At 42.3% G+C, this 18278-nt stretch overlaps 1 protein-coding gene across 4 annotated transcripts in view; it reads left to right on the top strand.

Annotated features, from left to right (window-relative positions):
• usp40 (ubiquitin specific peptidase 40) overlaps positions 1-18278 on the top strand; it is a 116509-nt gene that overhangs the window by 77436 nt on the left and 20795 nt on the right. For all 4 annotated transcript variants that reach the window (XM_067988074.1, XM_067988073.1, XM_067988072.1 and 1 more), the window contains 8 exons: positions 2759-3105; positions 4088-4226; positions 5642-5699; positions 7300-7353; positions 7582-7670; positions 10669-10755; positions 13034-13070; positions 14618-14682. In XM_067988074.1, coding sequence (XP_067844175.1) covers positions 2759-3105; positions 4088-4226; positions 5642-5699; positions 7300-7353; positions 7582-7670; positions 10669-10755; positions 13034-13070; positions 14618-14682 — 876 coding nt within the window. The remainder of the gene's footprint in view (positions 1-2758; positions 3106-4087; positions 4227-5641; positions 5700-7299; positions 7354-7581; positions 7671-10668; positions 10756-13033; positions 13071-14617; positions 14683-18278) is intronic.

Here is an 18278-nt window from a genome sequence, read left to right as displayed (position 1 = left end):
GGATGTTGTCGGGGCCCATAGCCTTTGTTGTATCCAGTGCACTCAGCTGTTTCTTGATATCACGTGGAGTGAATCAAATTGGCTGAAGACTGGTTTCTGTGATGGTGGGGATATCGGGAGGAGGCCGAAATGGATCACCCACTTGGCACTTCTGGCTGAAGATGGTTGCAAATGCTTCACCCTTGTCTTTTGCACTCACGTGCTGGACTCTGCCATCATTGAGGATGGGGATGTTTACAGAGCCTCCTCCTCCCGTTAGTTGTTCAATTGTCCACCACCATTCACGACTGGATATGGCAGGACTGCAGAGCTTTGATCTGATCCGTTGGTTGTGGAATCGCTTTGCTCTGTCTATAGCATGTTGCTTCCGCTGTTTAGCATGCATGTAGTCCTGAGTTGCAGCTTCACCAAGTTGACACCTCATTTTGAGGTATGTCTGGTGCTGCTCCTGGCATGCTCTTCTACACTCCTCATTGAACCAGGGTTGATCCCCTGGCTTGTTGGTAATGGTAGAGTGAGGAATACGGTTACAGGTTGTGCTGGAATACAATTCTGCTGCTGCTGATGGCCCACAGCGCCTCATGGATGCCCAGTTTAGTGCTGCTAGATCTGTTTTGAATCTGTCCCATTTAGCACGGTGATAGTGCCACACAGCACGTTGGATGGTGTCCTCGGTGCAAAGACGGGACTTTGTCTCCACGAGGACTGTGCGGTGAGTTAGGGACAGGAGTAGGCTGTTCAGCCTCTCGAGCCTGTTCCGCCATTCATTTAGGTCGTGGCTGATCTGTATCTTAACTCAATCTACCCGCCTTGGTTCAGCAACCCTTAGTACCCTTACCTAACAAATATCTATCAGTATTGGTTTTGAAATTTTCAATTGACCCCCAGCCTCAACTGCTTTTTGTGCGAAGAAGTGCTTCCTGACATCACCCCCGAATGGTCTGGCTCTAATTTTAAGGTTATACTCCCTTGTTCTGATGCCCTCACAATAGGAAATATTTTCTCTCTATCTACTCTAGAAATCCTTTAATCATCTTATACACCTCAATTAGATGCTTGGATCCCAACCTGTATGTTCTAGTGTTTATCCTTGAAGGTGGTTTTGAATTTTTTTTCATTGTCTCTGATTTTCTTTCTTGTTCAGAATTCTTTTGTATTCTCTTTGTACGCCTCATTACTTTGTCTGTCTCTGTACATGCTCACTCATCTGTCTTTCTGCGCTTGCTCCCTTCTGTTTTCTTTCTGAGCACTCTTGCTCCTTTCGTCTTACTCTTGTTTATCCTCACTTCTCACTACCTTCTCTTTCTAGGTGCTCACTCCACTCTTGTCTTCTCTCTTGAGTGTGCTTGCTCCTTGCCTTACTGCACACGCTCACTCTTTTTCTGTCTTTCTGTATATGTTCCTCTTCTCTCTACATTCTTTTCCCTTCCCCCCCCCCCCCCGGCAGTTTTCTTTGGGAGTTGGGTGTCTTGACACAAAAAATACTCATTATTATGCTAAGAGTCTACAAACCAAACTGCTGAAAAAGCCACGTAAGTAGAAATTCAATTGCCATGACGCGGAGAGCACAATTTTTCCCTTAGGGGCATCACTTATACCTAAAGCTCACAGTTATTAATTATAATTGACAGTTTGTTGATGTCTTTTGTGAACCAGGTTGCCCATTCGCCATTCAGCAAGGAGTAGAAATTAGAGGGTCTAAAGAGGTAAAAAGAAAATGCATAAAATAACTTGTACTTGCAGTGTTGGATAAACACAGAGAATAATTTCTTATAATGGTACCCTGTTACCATATGTTGGTGAATAAATTTTAATCTTGCATTCCAACTAGAAAATATCCCATCGTGTTGCTCACAGTCTCTGGTCTGGAAAGAAAGAACTTGCATTTAGCACCTTTCATGATCTCAGGCCATTCCAAAGCACTTTACCAGTGAAGTATTTTTGAAATGGCAGCTAATTTGTGCACAGCGAAGTCCCGCAAACAGCAATGAGATAAATGGCCAGATAATCTGTTTTTGGTAATGTTGGTTGAGGCATAAATAATGGTCAGGAATACTCCTCTGCTTTAAATAGTGCTATGTGATCTTTTACATCTGCCTGAAAGGACAGACGGAACCTCGGTTTAGTGTCTCACCCGAAAGACGGCATTTCCGATAGCGCAGCACTCCCTCAGTGCTCAAGTCTCTAGAATGGGACTTGAACCCACAACCTTCTGACTCAGAGGTGAGACCACCAAGCCAAGACTGAAACCTGGAGGACAGTTGTGATATGTAGCTGATAACCTGGCTTGTATCTTCAGAACCATTGATCTAACTAGGCAAATTTAAGTAATTGTAGTGACTCATAAGCCAATCAAAGGGCAGTTGTAACTGCTTGGAAATTTCAGAAAGTAATGCCTGGCGAGTGACGAATGCATATTAGGTGCTAGGCTTGTGTGTGTGTATGTGTATATTATATACATGTGTATAATAAATAGTCTGGCATATTCATGCACTTCTGTGACATAATGCTTAATTGCTGAAGAACTTTTCTGCCATGCACATTTACCATTATTCCTGCCTGTTGTACTTTTCTGCTTGCCTGTTTTACATTTATTCCTATTGAAGTTCCCCAACTTAAGTGGTTCTGTTGCTTCCTGACCTCTGAGTTGATGATGCTTTTCTGTACAGTGTGGAGATTACAGATGGCGCTAACGTGCTTAGGAGAGTGACTAGAGCAGTCACACCACAGCTTGTTATATCTGCTGTTCTGTTGGCAGGTTTGTGGAGTGGAAGTACAAGCAGGTCAGGAGTTCGAGCCCATGCTGCTTAAAGTATTGTGCCCCATAATGTGTAGCAAATCAGACACTCAGGTGACGCAGTTCAGCGAGTCACAAAGGACATTCGCCCGGAACACGTTGCTGGCTTCTGTACGAGAAGCTCTAGCCCTGTCGACTGGCATTTCTCCAGAGGAGCTGACAGTTTGTTACAAGAAGAATTTGGAGAATAAAGGGTCCTTGAACTGGGTTGCATATGACACTGAAGATGCGCACAAGACCCTTGCAGAACTAAGGCTCAAAGATGGCGACTCCATGTTCGTATCAGACCGGAAGTACTATGGCCTGAGGTGAGAGATCATTTTATTGTTGCTCAAAAGAGGGAGACTTGCTAATTTCTGCTTTTGAACTTCAATCTATCAAAGAATTATTGTCAGGTCTATTTTTTTCCCTCTGAATATTTTTGTTCAAATCTCTGTGAGAAGGCTAAGTGAAACAAAAGTGATTGGTTCCTAGTAGATGTGAGTCCATTGTGCAAAGCTGCCCAACATGGCTCAGTTGATGCCACTTTCACCTTTGTGAGAAGGTTGAAGACTTAACTTTCACAACAGCACTTTGGATGAGACATAAAACCAAGGTCCCATCTGCCCATTCATATGGATGTTAAAGCAATAATGGGAAGATAGTAGGGTTGGTATTTGGAATACATGGGTTGAAGGGAGAAATTTGCAGGGCTATGGGGAAGAGTAGGGGAGTGAGACTAATTGGATAGCTCTTTCAAAGAGCCAGCACAGACACGATGGGCTGAATGGCCTCCTCCTGTGCTGTATGATTCTATGAATCTATGCCTGATCTATTTTTTTCTAACTGTTAAACTGGCAGTCCCACCCAGATAGATTGTCATGGTGGCAGGTGTAGGAAATGTAAATGCAACACCGGCTCAGTAAAAGGTGCTACGCTTAGGTTGGATTTAAGATGCATTGTTTGGATAGAATAGAGCAAGCTGTGCTCTCTATCTGAGTTTGGAGTGTTTGGTGCTGAATACTAAGATTTAAAAAAAAGTGGAAAAATGCACAGCTTTCCAGCACTGATATATCTCATCTTGATCAGTATAAAGGAGAATTGTAAAGGGCAGTATCAATACATAATGAATGATTGCAGCCTCTGCCCAATAACAGACTACACTGTACTTTAATGGATGCAGATGGGATCCGAACTCGAAAGGATTAAAATATCCAGCATGCTTAAAATGTGTGTTGAAAATGTGCTGCTTTAGATATTCAGAAGTTTGATAATAGAAAATAAATCCTGTTTTCTGTTGCCTTCTCATAGTGCTCTCTCTTCCAATGGTATGCCTGTAACTGTAGCACCACAGGCTGACCGCAGCTGGCTGCAGGTCACTAATTATTGTGGTGAGAGATTGGTGCAGGCGGCAGGGGCGATGGTGACCATTCCGGTCACTATGGAGATGGTGAGTAGCATTCTGTGAACCTGTTTGAAGCTATTTTCATTTAGTGCTATGGGTGACAATGGTGAGGACTATATTTCTAGCACTTCCTCATAAAAGTGTACTACGCACCAGTATTAACAATCACAGCAATTATGAGCAAGGAAAAGAAACCATGTTTGGGAGTGCTGTCATCGATGGCATGAAAACCGTGTCTGAAGTTTTTTTAAAAATGATTAATTCTTGGGATATGGGCGTCGCTATCAAGGTCAACATTTATTGCCCATCCCTAGTTGCCCTTGAAAAGGCGGTGGTGAGCCTTCTCCTTGAACCACTGTAGTCTGTGTGGTGAAGGAGCTCCCCCAGTGCTGTTAGGTCGGGAGTTCCAGGATTTTGACCCAGTGACGATGAAGGAACGGCGATATATGGCCAAGTCGGGATGGTGTGTGACTTGGAGATGATGGTTTTCCCATGTCCTTTTAGATGGTGGGAGGTCATGGGTTTGGCGATGACGATACGATAAGGTAAAAAAGCCTTAGCTATTCCAGAATTATTTCTCTGGGATTGATAGCTCCAGCAGGCCACTCAGGCGTTTGAACCCATGCCCCCTGCTCTTTACAATGGGACGGTTCCTGGATTCCTCCCCATAATTTACATCTCCCCAGCAGGGAGGGAGATCCTGTTCTCCATACTAAGGTGAAAAATTGATGTTTTCAAACTTTTTATTTAACATACCGTAGGCATGACCTGGGCCTTCAAAACATGCCACATTAAAACATTTTTTTTATTTTCTTCCTCTTCCTAGGTTTGGTTTTGCACTTTATTGTTGTAATAAAAATTTCCTTTCCCCACAAAACCCAGTACAATTATTTTTACTATATGTATCTGGCTCACCAGTTTCTTGCTGCTGGCCAGGCTCCCTGTAGCTCATTGCTGCTCACTGGAGGCTTTTTCCTCTCTCTCTTGCCCCTCTATCTTTGTGCTGGTGCTGCTGAGTGCTATGCACACAACTGCTGCTGACTTACCAAACAATGACCTTCAAACCTGGTGTGTATGGCTTAGTTGTGCACTGCCTTTAATAACGGAGCCATCAGTGGACACTTGATAAGTTTCCAGTGCACAGCTGCCATTCCATCAACTGAAGTAGGAGGGTTTCCTTGTTACCAGCCCTGTACAGTCATTTCCCTCTTTAAAATGATTTATGATTTGAAATTCCATTATTCATGCCCAAATTGCACACTGGCTTACAGTATAACTTGTTACACAGTTGCGACTATATTTCAATTTTCTGTCATACTAGTGCACAATACAAATAATAACCATATAAATGAACCCTGTTATATGAAATTTAATATGCTGTTCCTGTAAGAAATGGAATGGCGCAATGATATATGTATGTGAATTGTTAAAGCCAGTAATGGCTTTGTATTTTGTTCCAGTTGATTTCGGAAGTCAAAGCTAATGCCATTGAAAAGCTGAAGCTGAAAGACAAACAAGGTAAAGTACATCTTTTTAGGTCATGACAATCTCCTCATCTTTTTTCTCTCTCCCCGCCCCCCACCTCAGATAAATATAGAAACATAGAAAATAGGAGCAGGAGTAGGCCCTTCGAGCCTGCTCTGCCATTCAATATGATCATATCTGATCCTCTATCTCAATGCCATATTCCCGCTCTCTCCCCATACCCCTTGATACCTTTTTTTGTCTAGAGATCTGTCTAGCTCCTTCTTAAATATACTCAGTGACTTGGCCTCCACAGCCTTCTGTGGTAAAGAATTCCACAAGTTCACCACCCTCTGAGTGAAGAAATTTCTCCTCATCTCAGTCCTAAATGTCCTACCCCATATCCAGAGACTGTGACCTCTCGTTCTGAACCCCCCAGCCAGGGGAAACATCCTCCCTGCATCCAGTCTGTCTAGCCCTGTCAGAATTTTATACGTTTCAATGAGATAACACTTATCTCAACATCTAGAACCAGCTGTAGATAGTCTTGAATCTTATTTGTAGCAATTTATTGTACAATGAGTGGTGCTGGATTTACTCATGTTCAACATCCAATGGACGTTTAACAATACAATTGGATACCACAGAAAGGATTGAAGCTGTCCAATAAATTCCATTCTGCTGCTAGATATCGTCCTATTAAAATACTATATTATAGAATCATAGAATGATACAGCACAGAAGGAGACCATTTGGCTCAACGTGCCGTATCTTTGAAAGAGCTATCCAATTAGTCCCACACTCTTTCCCCATAGCCCTGCAAACTTTTCCCCTTCAAGTATTTATCCATTTCCCTTTTGAAAGTAACTATTGAATCTGCTTCCACCGCCCTTTCAGGCAGTGCATTTCAGATCATAACAACTCGCTGCATAAAAAAAATGTTTGCTCATGTCACCTCTGGTTCCTGCCAATTAGCTTAAATTATATACTAGCTGATCTCCCTAAACATTGCTCATGGACAAAAAAGTTGCCTCTTCCTGTGCTAAAGATCCCTATGGGCAAACTTTTTTTTAGATGGTGAGTGCCTCAATCTATTTAACTGTCCATGGATCATGACTGCCCAACCTGATTCCACCTTCCTCAACATCCCCATACATGCACTTTCAGTAAGTGGACGCTAGTTAACAATTAGGGCCAGGAATTATGGCTGATTTTCCCTTGCATGACTTAGGAATGTTACCTGAACCAGTGTAACACCCTACTAAAACAGATGATCGGGTATTATCACACTGCTGTTTGTGGGACCTTGTTGAGCGCAAATTGGCTGCCGCATTTCCTACATTACAACAGTGACTATACTTCAAAAGTACATCATTGGCTGTAAAGCACTTTGGGGCGTCCTGAGGTCATGAAAGGCGCTGTATAAATGTAAGTTCTTTCTTACTGCCACTTTAACTGAGATCTAGTAGGACGTTCTTAGTCTGTATGGTTCAGTTCCACATTCAGCAGTAGATTTACCAACTGAGGCAGTTGGGAAGTAGTGATATGAATTTATTTTTTTTCAAATAAATTTGAGTTAAAAGGTCAGCTTTTTGTGTGTGTTAATTACTGCTGTACATTGATCTGGTTAATTAGGCACTTCTTTATCTTACAGAAGATGAAACCTGTTTGAGACCAATTGACAGAACTGGGAAGCTCCTCCCTCCAGGTGGGTGATTACCTCAAGACGGTGTAATACTATTGCAATGGGCCGTACAGGGTTTCCCTTTAGGAATCTTTCCCGTGCCCAGAATTGCAACTTGATTTGATTTCTCATCTATGGCCTCTCTTGCCTCAATGAGCACAGCCGTACAAGATTCTCTCTCTCCACCACCCCCACCCCCCCACCCCCCCAACTTCTGTTTACATCTTGACGCATCTTCCCTTTTATCTATAGTCTCTGAAGATTTGACTGTGAAGAATGTTGGGTTGAAAACAGGAAGCAGCTTGGCACTTTTTCTTGGCAGTGCTCCAACAGTCTCACAGGTAAGGAGAGAGGTCAGGGCTGTTTCCTCTATATATTGGCAGGTGACGTTCTTTCATTTAAAACAATCATTGCCAAGAATATATTCTTAATTGGGCATCAGTTGTCTCTATTGATCTTAAATTAAATCTATTAATGTTATACCCGTGCCCTGACTCATTCAGCGCTGTCTGTGGGAGAATTATTTTTAAGATTTAGGGAACTTTGGGCTACATTTAAAGAAACTATAACATTGAGATTTAAAGCAGAACTAAATGAAAAGTACTGCTGAAATTCTTTGGTGTGATGCTGTAAACAGAGTTCAAGTGCCCAGTGTGACGAGGTCAAACAGCACATACAAGGTCTGCCTCCTTAAATCCCGCCACAGAGTTTGAGTCGAGAGAACCAGTGTACTGAGATCTGCAAAAGCAAAATACTGTGGATGCTGGAAATGTGAAATAAAACAGAAAATATTGGAAACACTCAGCAGGTCAGGCAACATCTGTGGGGAGAAACAGTTAACGTTTCAGGTCGAAACCTTTCATCAGAACTGGGAAGATGTTAGAGCTGAACAGCTTTCAAGCAAATACAGAGCCAAGGAAAGGGGGGCAGATTTAGAACAAAAGGAAAAGGTCTGTGACAGGGTGGAGGGCAGGAGTGAGTAAATGACAAAAGTGATGAGGATGCAAGGCAAAAGGAGGTGATAATGAAATAAAACAGGAAATGCTGGTCAGGCAGCATCTGTGGAGAGAGAAACAGAGTTAACATTTCAAGTTGATGACCTTTGGACTGAGGTGATAATGGGGCAAGTATTGAAACAAAAGATGGGTTCCAAGGAGGTGTAAATGGTACAGCAGAATAGCAGAGGGGGAGGGAAGCATGGAAAATCTGGCAAAGAGGAGGCCCGGTAATGTGACGGAAGAAAGGCAGGTAGACACCAGGGGTGCGGACTGTGATCTGGTGTTGGTCACATTGCCTTCCACCCTAACCCAAGTAAACTTTCTACATCCAGAACGTTATCTGGGATCTGAACAGCTGGACCCTGCTCACGAAGCACAGAGCTGAATGGGAGCAAATCTCCCAACAGCCAGTCTGAGTGACATGTGACCCTAATTAATAAGCATAAGGTGTCCTTCTGTGTGCATGTTGTTACCTTAGTTACCTGACCTGAACCATGTCAAAATTATAAACAATTTTACAACACCAAGTTATAGTCCAGCAATTTTATTTTAAATTCACAAGCTTTCGGAGACTTCCTCCTTCCTCAGGTAAATGTTCAGGAGCTCCTTGAAGCCTACGCATTTATACATATAGAACAATACATGGTGTTTACAGACTGCCCCATGTAAACACCATGTATTGTTCTATATGTATAAATGCGTAGGCTTCAAGGAGCTCCTGAACATTTACCTGAGGAAGGAGGAAGTCTCCGAAAGCTTGTGAATTTAAAATAAAATTGCTGGACTATAACTTGGTGTTGTAAAATTGTTTACAATTGTCAACCCCAGTCCATCACCGGCATCTCCACATCATGTCAAAATTAGACCTCAAGTTCAGAATTGTAAAGATTAGGACAGATGCCAAGAAATATATCTTTACACTGAGGCTGATCAACATGTGGAAGGGGTTGCCAAGAGGACATTTGAGGCCAGGACACTGGACTCATTGAAGAACCAGATGCTGCAATGGGAAGGTGGTAGAGTTGGTATTCTGGAAACTTGGGATCAAATAGACTGAGAGGCCTTTATGTAAGTCTATCTTTTGTGAAATGTGCAGTCGGTTCTTTGGAAGCACAAGTTAGAATCGGCAAATGGCCATATCTTGTTCTGTGCTTTCTTGCATTCAAATAAGGTAACAATGCTTGAGTGTAATTTTAACAAGTCCACTTGTATAAATATTATATCCTGTGAGGCTGTATTGCTCTTTTACTTTCATCTTTAGTGACCAGACATTTATATTGTGCGGCAATTACCTCTCTTATCTTTGTTAATTAACTTTAAGCAGCCCTAGTAGCTCTTCTTCATGCCTATTGGCCCCATATGGCCTCTTTTTCAACTTTAGTTTGTTCCTAACCTCTTTATTTATCCATGTATTCTGTAACTTGAAGTAGTGTCTTTTTTAATGGTATATTATTTATTCTGCAACTTTGCAGTGTCCTTTTTAAACACATCCCATTGTTAATCCACGGTCCCATGTGCCAGTTACTCCTTCCACCTAACCTCAACTGGCGCACTGAAATTTCTAAAATCTGCCCTATTCCAATCTGGTGCCCTTGTTTTTGTACTTTTTCCCTTTCTATTTGGACCTTAAATATTATTACATTAGGGTTGCCACTCCTGAGGTGCTCATCTATCTACCTGATCTATTTCGTTAGTCATAACTAGATCTAGCAATGCCCTTCCCCTGTAGGCACATGCACATACTGCTTGAGAAAGTAGTCCTGTACACATTTTAGGAATTCAATTCCCCTTTCTCCATTTACTCCCTCCCTGTCCCAATCAATGGGTAAATAAAGTCTCCTAGAACAAAAAATGTATTATTCCTACTGATCTGTCTGCAGATTACCTCTTCTATTTCCCTCCCACAGTTAGGGAATTTATATTGTAACCCCACTAATGTAACAATCCCTTTTTTATCTTTGATCTCTAACTATATTGACTCAGTCTAAGCCTCTTTTTTGTTTGTCGTATGCATTTTATTCATACTGGATTGGACTTTTTAAATTATCTTCATGGAATTTCTCCCTACATAACACACTATTCCCTGGGCCAATTAGATAGACTGGTAGCTTGTACCTTGCACCCAGATTAATGCAAGAATGGTTCAAAATGCCGTTAATTTTTCTTTTCCTCATCGTTGGAGAAATAGCTGGTGAGGAGACAACTTCAAGCAGTTTGTGGCACACAAGTGTCATGTGCAAGATTTACTTGTATCGGAGTTTCCAGAATTTTCTCGGACTCTTGACAATTGATGCAAAGATACTTCATTTCAATCATTTTAATTGATTTCTTTTTCCTTTAGCTATTCTTGTATTTTGCTGTTGGGGACAGTCTTCACTTAAGTCCTGAAATGGAAATTGTGGTAGAACAGAACATCTCTGTCCGAGAGGTAAATTTATAGGCGGATGTACACCACAAGAGATATTTCTGTAACTTTTATTGCAACGTTCTTGTGTGTGAATTTTACATCACTACAATCACACTGTTCTGTGTATGATAGATCCTGCACAAAGATTAAACTCTATATTCTGCATTGTGTATGTGTGCATGTATATTCAATGCCTCTTTTGCATGAGGAAAGCAATTTACTTTATTGAAGCTTACCAATAATAAATAAAATCTTGTAATGAATATTGAGGTGTTTAAGATGATCATAGGATATGATAGGGTAGATAGAGAGAAACTATTTCCTCTGGTGGGGGAGTTCAGAACAAAGGAGGCATAACCTTAAAATTAGAGCTAGGCCGTTCAAGGGTGATGTCAGGAAGCACTTCTTCACGCAAAGGGTAGTGGAAATCAGGAATTCTCTCTCTTTCCTCCTCCTCCCCCCTCCCCTTTTTTAAAAAGCTGTTGAGGCTGGGGGTCAGTTGAAAATTTCAAAACTGAGATTGATAGATTTTTGTTAGGTAAGGGTATTAAGGAATATGGACCCAAGGTGGGTAAATGGAGTTAAGATACAGATCAGCAATGATCTAATTGAGGCTAGAGGGGCTGAATGGCCTACTCCTGTTCCTATGTGTACAAGTATTTTATGAAAGGTCATGTAGAGGATATTGAACAGATTCCAGTGTGATTCCACAATTGAAGAATAAATAGACTTCAGACACACAAACAATAGTGTAGCAAGTATTTTGCCTGGTTGGGTTTAAAAATGTGGCACCATACCAGAGCCTATGTAGTGTTCCCTTTAGGCAGTGGGTGAGTTTTTTTTGGTGGGGGCGTGGGGGCTTTGAATGAGCTTTCCATTTCCTCACTGAGGGGCAACATAGCAGTTGAGTGCAGTGATTATACATTCAACGCAGATTTTTGACACTGGAGATTGTGGGTAGTGGGTTTGAAGGTGGATCGTGAGGGGATTATTTCTGATTTGTTCCTGTCATTTTGCAGGATGCTTTGGTATTTTCAAGTATTTGTATTTAAAATGGAATTTAAATGAAATATTTTTTCACTGTGATTGCTTGGATCTCATTACTTTGATGAACTCCCCATACTCTATACCTACACAATTTTTGTACATAGTTTGTTCCTTATATTCTGTAGTGATGTTTATAATTCTTAAATTAGCTCTAGATTTTGTACTTGTACTTTATACTTTTTCTTATTGCACTCTTCAAGGATGTCAGGTATAGCACAGGTTATATAAAGAGTAAAGGTCTCTCTACTCTGCCCAAGCTCGGAAGGCACTAGTGTGATGGTTTCCATTTCTGGGGAAGATTACCAATTAGTCACAGGTTAGGAGCAGTTTCATACTGAGGCCCATGCCCAGTCAGCAGTGGATTGAGAATGCCCAACTCATTTCATGCAGGACCCTTGCAGCCAATGGCAGGAGGTGATTTTCATTCATGAGTGTGGGCTGGTTCCCGCGGTGAATGAAGCAGTTTGCTAAGTCGCTGCATTCCTCTCAATAATTAAAATGCACGTGAGAACTGGACTACTAACCGACACAAAATGTTTTCCTGGATTAAAAAAACAGCTCCTTAACTTTGTGGAATTGCTTTGATTAGTGTGTTTCAACATGAGAGCTTCTGATGGCGATCTGCAAAGCAGCTTGTACTGTATTTGTGTTAATTGGGATAGGAGGCATGTTGACTTAAGATCGTCCCATCCTCCACTCTACATAAATTTCAAAAAAAATCCAAAACTATGCTGCACCAAGCCCAACCCATCCCATTACCCCTGTCCTTGCTGCCCGACATTGGCTCCTGATCCCCCAATGCCTCAAATTTAAAATCTTCATCCTTTAAATCCCTTCATATCGCCCCCTCCTCTTGCTGTTTCAGTAATCTCCAACTCCTCTAGCCCTACAACCCTTCCCCCCAAACTCTCTGTTCCTCTGACACTGGCCTCTTATGCATTCCCCCTCCCTTTGCCCCACCATTGACGACTGTGCCTACAGCTGCCTAGGCCCCAAATCCTGGAATTCCCTCCATATACCTCTCTGCCTCTCAGCATTTAAGACCTTCCTTATAACCCATGTCTTTGACCAAGCTTTTGGTTATTCTTCTTAATATCACCTTTGGCTGGTAATCTGTTTTTTTTTACTACACTTCTTTGAAGTGCCTTGGAACATTTTTATATGTTAAAAGTGCTATATCAGTACAAGTTAAGTTGTTCTTGTATCGAATGCCTTTTCACTCAAGTGGACTTTGCTATCTCTTTTGTTCCAGTGCTTGAAGCTGATGTTGGAGAAAGCTGGATTGACAGGTATATTAGAATGCCAATGTCCTCTTTAGCATGTAACTTCACTACTTAAATAGCTCTATCTCAATTTATTTATAATATTTGGAATTTTAAATTATACAGGGGAAAGGACCGTTAAAATGGGAAGGAGGAAACATTTGCAGGGATATGGGGAAGATCAGGGGAGTGGGACTAATTGGATAGCTCTTTCAAAAAGCCCGCACAGGAACGATGGGCCAAATGGCCTCCTACTGTGCTGTATGATTCTATAGGACTGTGAGGGGCAGGTATATTTTCCTAGAAGTTCTGCTTAAAATAAGATATGAAATCTTAGATTTATATTAGTAATAGTAGAGACTTCTGACCCTGTTTTACTCAAATGGTGCCTTTGGGAACCAACATTTAGGGATGTAATCAAATGTCCTAACACATTAGTTCAAAATTTCTCATCCTCCATTACCCATTCTGCACCTTGCTTGACTATTTTGAAGACTGTTGTCATTCCCAGGATTTCAGTCGCATGGCGAAATTAGTAATCTAGTATATATCAGTATAAATGTGTGCGTGAGACATTGTGAAAGTGAAAAGCTCTGTCCTGTTGTCACCTGGAATGCAGGTATTCTGGAGGCAAGTGGCCTGGCTGTGTCATTGTTCATCAGACTGTTCCATTCAGCTGATACATGGTGACTTTCATAAGAAACATAAGATAAGAAATAGGAGCAGGAGTGGGCCATACAGCCCCTCGAGCCTGCTCTGCCATTCAATAAGATCGTGGCTGATCTTCTACCTCAACTCCACTTACCTGCCCTATCCCCATATCCCTTGATTCCCTTAGAGTCCAAAAATCTATTGATCTCAGTTTTGAATATACTCAACGACTGAGCATCTACAGCTCTCGGGTAGAGAATGCCAAAGATTCACAACCCTCTGACCTAAAAAATTTTTCCTCATCTCAGTCCTAAATGTCACCTCCTATCTTGATTCCATGACCCTTAGTTCTAGACTCTCCCACCAGGGAAAACAGCCTCTCAGCATCTACCCTGTCAAGCCCCCTAAGAATTTTATACGTTTCAATGAGATCAACACTCATTCTTCTAATCTCTAGAGAATATAGGCTCATTCTACTCAATCTCTCCTCATAGGAGAAAGATTAAATTTGTAGTATAATTATCGCAAGATTACCAGAATTTAATTTGCAGTTGATTACTGGGAACTAACACCACTATCGATATTATTAAGCATTCAGCAGTAGGAAGATAAGTTAATAAATGTTTTGAAGACTGAATCAATACTGTTTCCCGGTTTGCAACTTGGAAGGCATCCAGCAATTTTCTGACTTGCAATTACTCTGTCTGCTGATGTCATTCAATAAAGATTTCAGCAAAATTAATATATTAGTATATTAGTCACATAACAAACTCGCAGCAATGAGAGTGTAATGTTCTAAGGAGATCTCAGCAAACCCACATTTAGTGAAAGCTTAATGCTTCTAGAGTTGTTGCCGGGGTGCTATTAAGGATTTACATGGCTGGCTCTATGTGTGCTGTTAAACTCTTGCTTTTTATCTACAGGAGAGTTTTGGCACTTAAGGAAAACTGACTGGTGCTATGATGCTGGAGAGGTTTTGAAAGATGAAGTAAGTTGATGAGATGAAAATTGAGCTCTGCCACAGGTATAATAAACAACACTAACTTGTTTGCTACATGATACCATTGTGATACCAATGATAGTGGTGGTAATGGTGCCATCTTCACCCCACCAAGCAATTGGAATGACACCAAGTAGTGCAGCTAAGGTTACAGAGTATTTATTACTTTGCAGTAACTTGTTAGGTTTCATGGTCAGATATCTTATGAATGTCCTTTTGAATCATGAGTTATAATTTAAACTCACACAGAGGTAACTATAGAGGCATATTTTATAATATACCTGCCTTTTGGGCACCATCATACAGAGCCACATTCTGGGACCTGGGGTTACCTCTATAGGCCCCTCCCTTCACACTTCGCTACGTTGCTCTGGGGAAGCTATGAGCAGAGGTTGGTTGCTTCCTCACATGGAAGGTCAATCATCCCATGGCTATTGTGTGCCATCTAGTGGCTAGTTTCAGAACTGCATCAGTAGATGTCTGGGTGCAGGTTGCCCACATCCTCTCTAGCCCAGGGATGGCATTGGAAAAAAGAATTTATATGGGCATCGTCGATCTATTTGTGTTTGATATGGAGAGTTTCAGTATAATTTCACATAAGATGTTAATGATTTTAGGGTATAGGAGCTCAACATGCATTGCCAGCCTATGGATGATTTCTATAACATTTAGCATTATATAGCAGTTCACAAAAACTTTCCTTTTAATAAATAAACATATGTTTGGTAGGAGGGGGCGTTAAGTACTTTACAATGAAAGTCCTTCCTCTTTAAGCTGTCCAAAACTGTGCAGTTATTTGGGGATGGAGGAGGAGAGAATCACGTGAACCCTCGAACAAGACAACCTTTTCATTCAGCTAGAAATCTGTTGTCATCAAAAGTATTGTGAACACAGGATTCTATCATCTTTGTTCCATTTGATGTTGGGTAACAAACCTACTGAAATTGTCATTGCAATAGAAAGTCAGTACAGAGCTCGGCAGATGGCTCAGGGTAGTGGAAATCTGGAACTCCCTTCCCCAAAAAGCTGTTGAATTACTTACATGGAATTACATAGAACGTATGTACAGCACAGAAACAGGCCATTTGGCCCAACTGGTCTATGCCAGTGTTCATGCTCCAGACAAGCCTCCTTCCACCCCTCTTCATCTAACCCTATCAGCACAACCTTCTCAAAAGCAAAATACTGCGGATGCTGGAAATCTGAAATGAAGTTTCCCAGACCATCACTGACCTCTGGAGAACTTCCCTCACAGCCTTCAACCCCACATAGCCCGCTTCTACCTCCTTCCCAAGATCTACAAACAGGACTGCCCAGGGAGACCCATCGTTTCAGCATGTTCTTGCCTCACGGAACTTATTTCCTCCTATCTCAACTCTTTTTCTCCCCTTGTCCAATCTTTTTCGACCTACATCCGCGACTCTTCTGACACCCTCTGCCCCCTAACGGTTTCCAGTTCCCCCGCCCTAACCGCCTCCTTTTCACCATGGATGACCAGTTGCTTTACCAGGCCTGCGGGCCCTCCGCTTCTTCCTTGAAGGGAGGCCCAACCAGTACCCATCCGCCATCACGCTCCTCCGCCTGCCTGAACTTGTTCTTACGTTAAACAACTTCTCCTTCAATTCCACTCACTGCCTCCAAATAAAAGGTGTTGCTATGGGAACCTGTATGGGTCCCAGCTATGCCTGCCTTTTTTGAGGGATACGTGGAACATTCCTTGTTCCAATCCTACCCGGGTCCCCTCCCTCACCTCTTTTTCCTGTACATTAATGACTTAATCAATGCCGTTTCCTGCTGTCACCCTGAACTGGAAAATTTCATCAACTTTGCTTCTAACTTCCACCCCTCTCTGCCCTTCACATGGTCCATCGCCGACTCTTCCCTTCCCTTCCTCGACTTCTCTATCTCCATTTCTGGGGATGGGCTGTCAACCAATATCTATTATAAGTCCACCAACTCCCACAGCTCCCTTAATTACACTTCCTCCCAACTCTCTTCCTGTAAGGACTCTCTTCCCTTCTCCCGTTTCTCCGTCTCCATCACATCTGTTCCGTCAATGCCACCTTCCACACCAGTGCTTCCGATATGTCTACCTTTTTCCTCAACCGAGGATTCCCTTCACTGTAGTTGATAGGGCCCTCGACCATGTCCGTCCTATTACCACACTTTTGCCCTCACCCCTTCTCTTCCCTTCCAGAACCATGATGGGGTCCCCCTTGTCCTCACCTTCCAGCCCACCAGCCTCCACATTCAACGTATCATCCTCCGCCATTTCTACCACCTCCAGCGCAATCCCACCATCAAACACATCTTCCCCTCCCCTCTGAGCATTCCGAAGGGACTGCTCCCTCCGCCACACCCTGGTCCACTCTTCCATCACCCCAAATACCCGCTGTCCTCTCCATGGCACCTTCCCGTGCGAGTGCAGGAGATGCAACACTGCTCCTTCACCTCCTTCCCACCATTCAGGGCCCCAAACACTCCTTCCAGATGAAATAGAGGTTTACTTGTACTTCTTTCAATTTAGTATACTGTATTCGCTGCTCACAATGCGATCTCCTCTACATTGGGGAGATCAAACGCAGATTGGGTGATCGCTTTGCTGAACACCTTTGCTCAGTCAGCAAGCATGACCCTGACCTGCCGGTCGCTTGCCATTTTAATTTCTGTCCCACTGTCGAAAACTTAACACTATACCAATGCACTAACACACTCAGACCAGTATCACAAAGGGAAAACTTTTACTTTAATTGACTTGTATACAAGGGAAGCTGTATTCTGAACAACGGTCAGAATAACTTTTTCACTGAACAAAGGACACAGTTCACATTTATACAGTTTAATTAGCAATGCCACCTGTCATAGAATATGGGCGTACATGTACATTCTTTATTGGTTCAGGTAGTTGGTCAATCAAGTAGTGAGCCTGCCTCCTCTGGACATCCATAGCTCATTCCTGTTTTGGCATGTAAGCCTCGTAGGCCTGAGAACACTACCCTCCTTAAATTCTAAAGCTGGCTTATCAGTAGGGCTGAAGTCAGTCTCAAGGCCACATGGCCTCTCAAGAAACTGTATTCTCATTATATTTTATAGTCAGCAATACCCTTATCTGCTAGGGGGGGGGGGTAGACAGTACCAAGCACCTGGACAGCCAACTTAATTATCAACATACCAAGGCTTAAACGTAATTACACAATTGTGTCTTTCTACACCACTCCCACTCTGACCTCTCTGTCCTTGGCCTCTTACACTGTTCCAATGAAGCTCAACGTAAGCTGAAGGAACAGCACCTCATCTTTCATTTAGGCACTTTACAACTTTCCGGACTCAACGTTGATTTCAATAACTTCAGATCATAACCACTGCTCCCATTTTATTTATTTATTGTTGGACTGCAGCTGCTGATAATGGTTCTGCTGTTGCCATTTACAGCTCCTCTAGACCGATTTTGTTTCTTAACTTGTTCCATTACCACCATCCTTGCCTTGCACCATCATCCCTTTTGTCATTTAATCTCTCTTGCCCTCTACCCTATCACAGACCTTCCTTTTTGTTCTTTCCTCCCCTCCCCCTCCCACTTTTTT

Source organism: Heptranchias perlo, chromosome 7 (genome assembly GCF_035084215.1).
Source record: "Heptranchias perlo isolate sHepPer1 chromosome 7, sHepPer1.hap1, whole genome shotgun sequence".
Taxonomy (NCBI): domain Eukaryota; kingdom Metazoa; phylum Chordata; class Chondrichthyes; order Hexanchiformes; family Hexanchidae; genus Heptranchias; species Heptranchias perlo.
The sequence above is the reverse complement of the archived record's forward strand: the minus strand, read 5'-3'. Positions and strand labels throughout refer to the sequence as shown.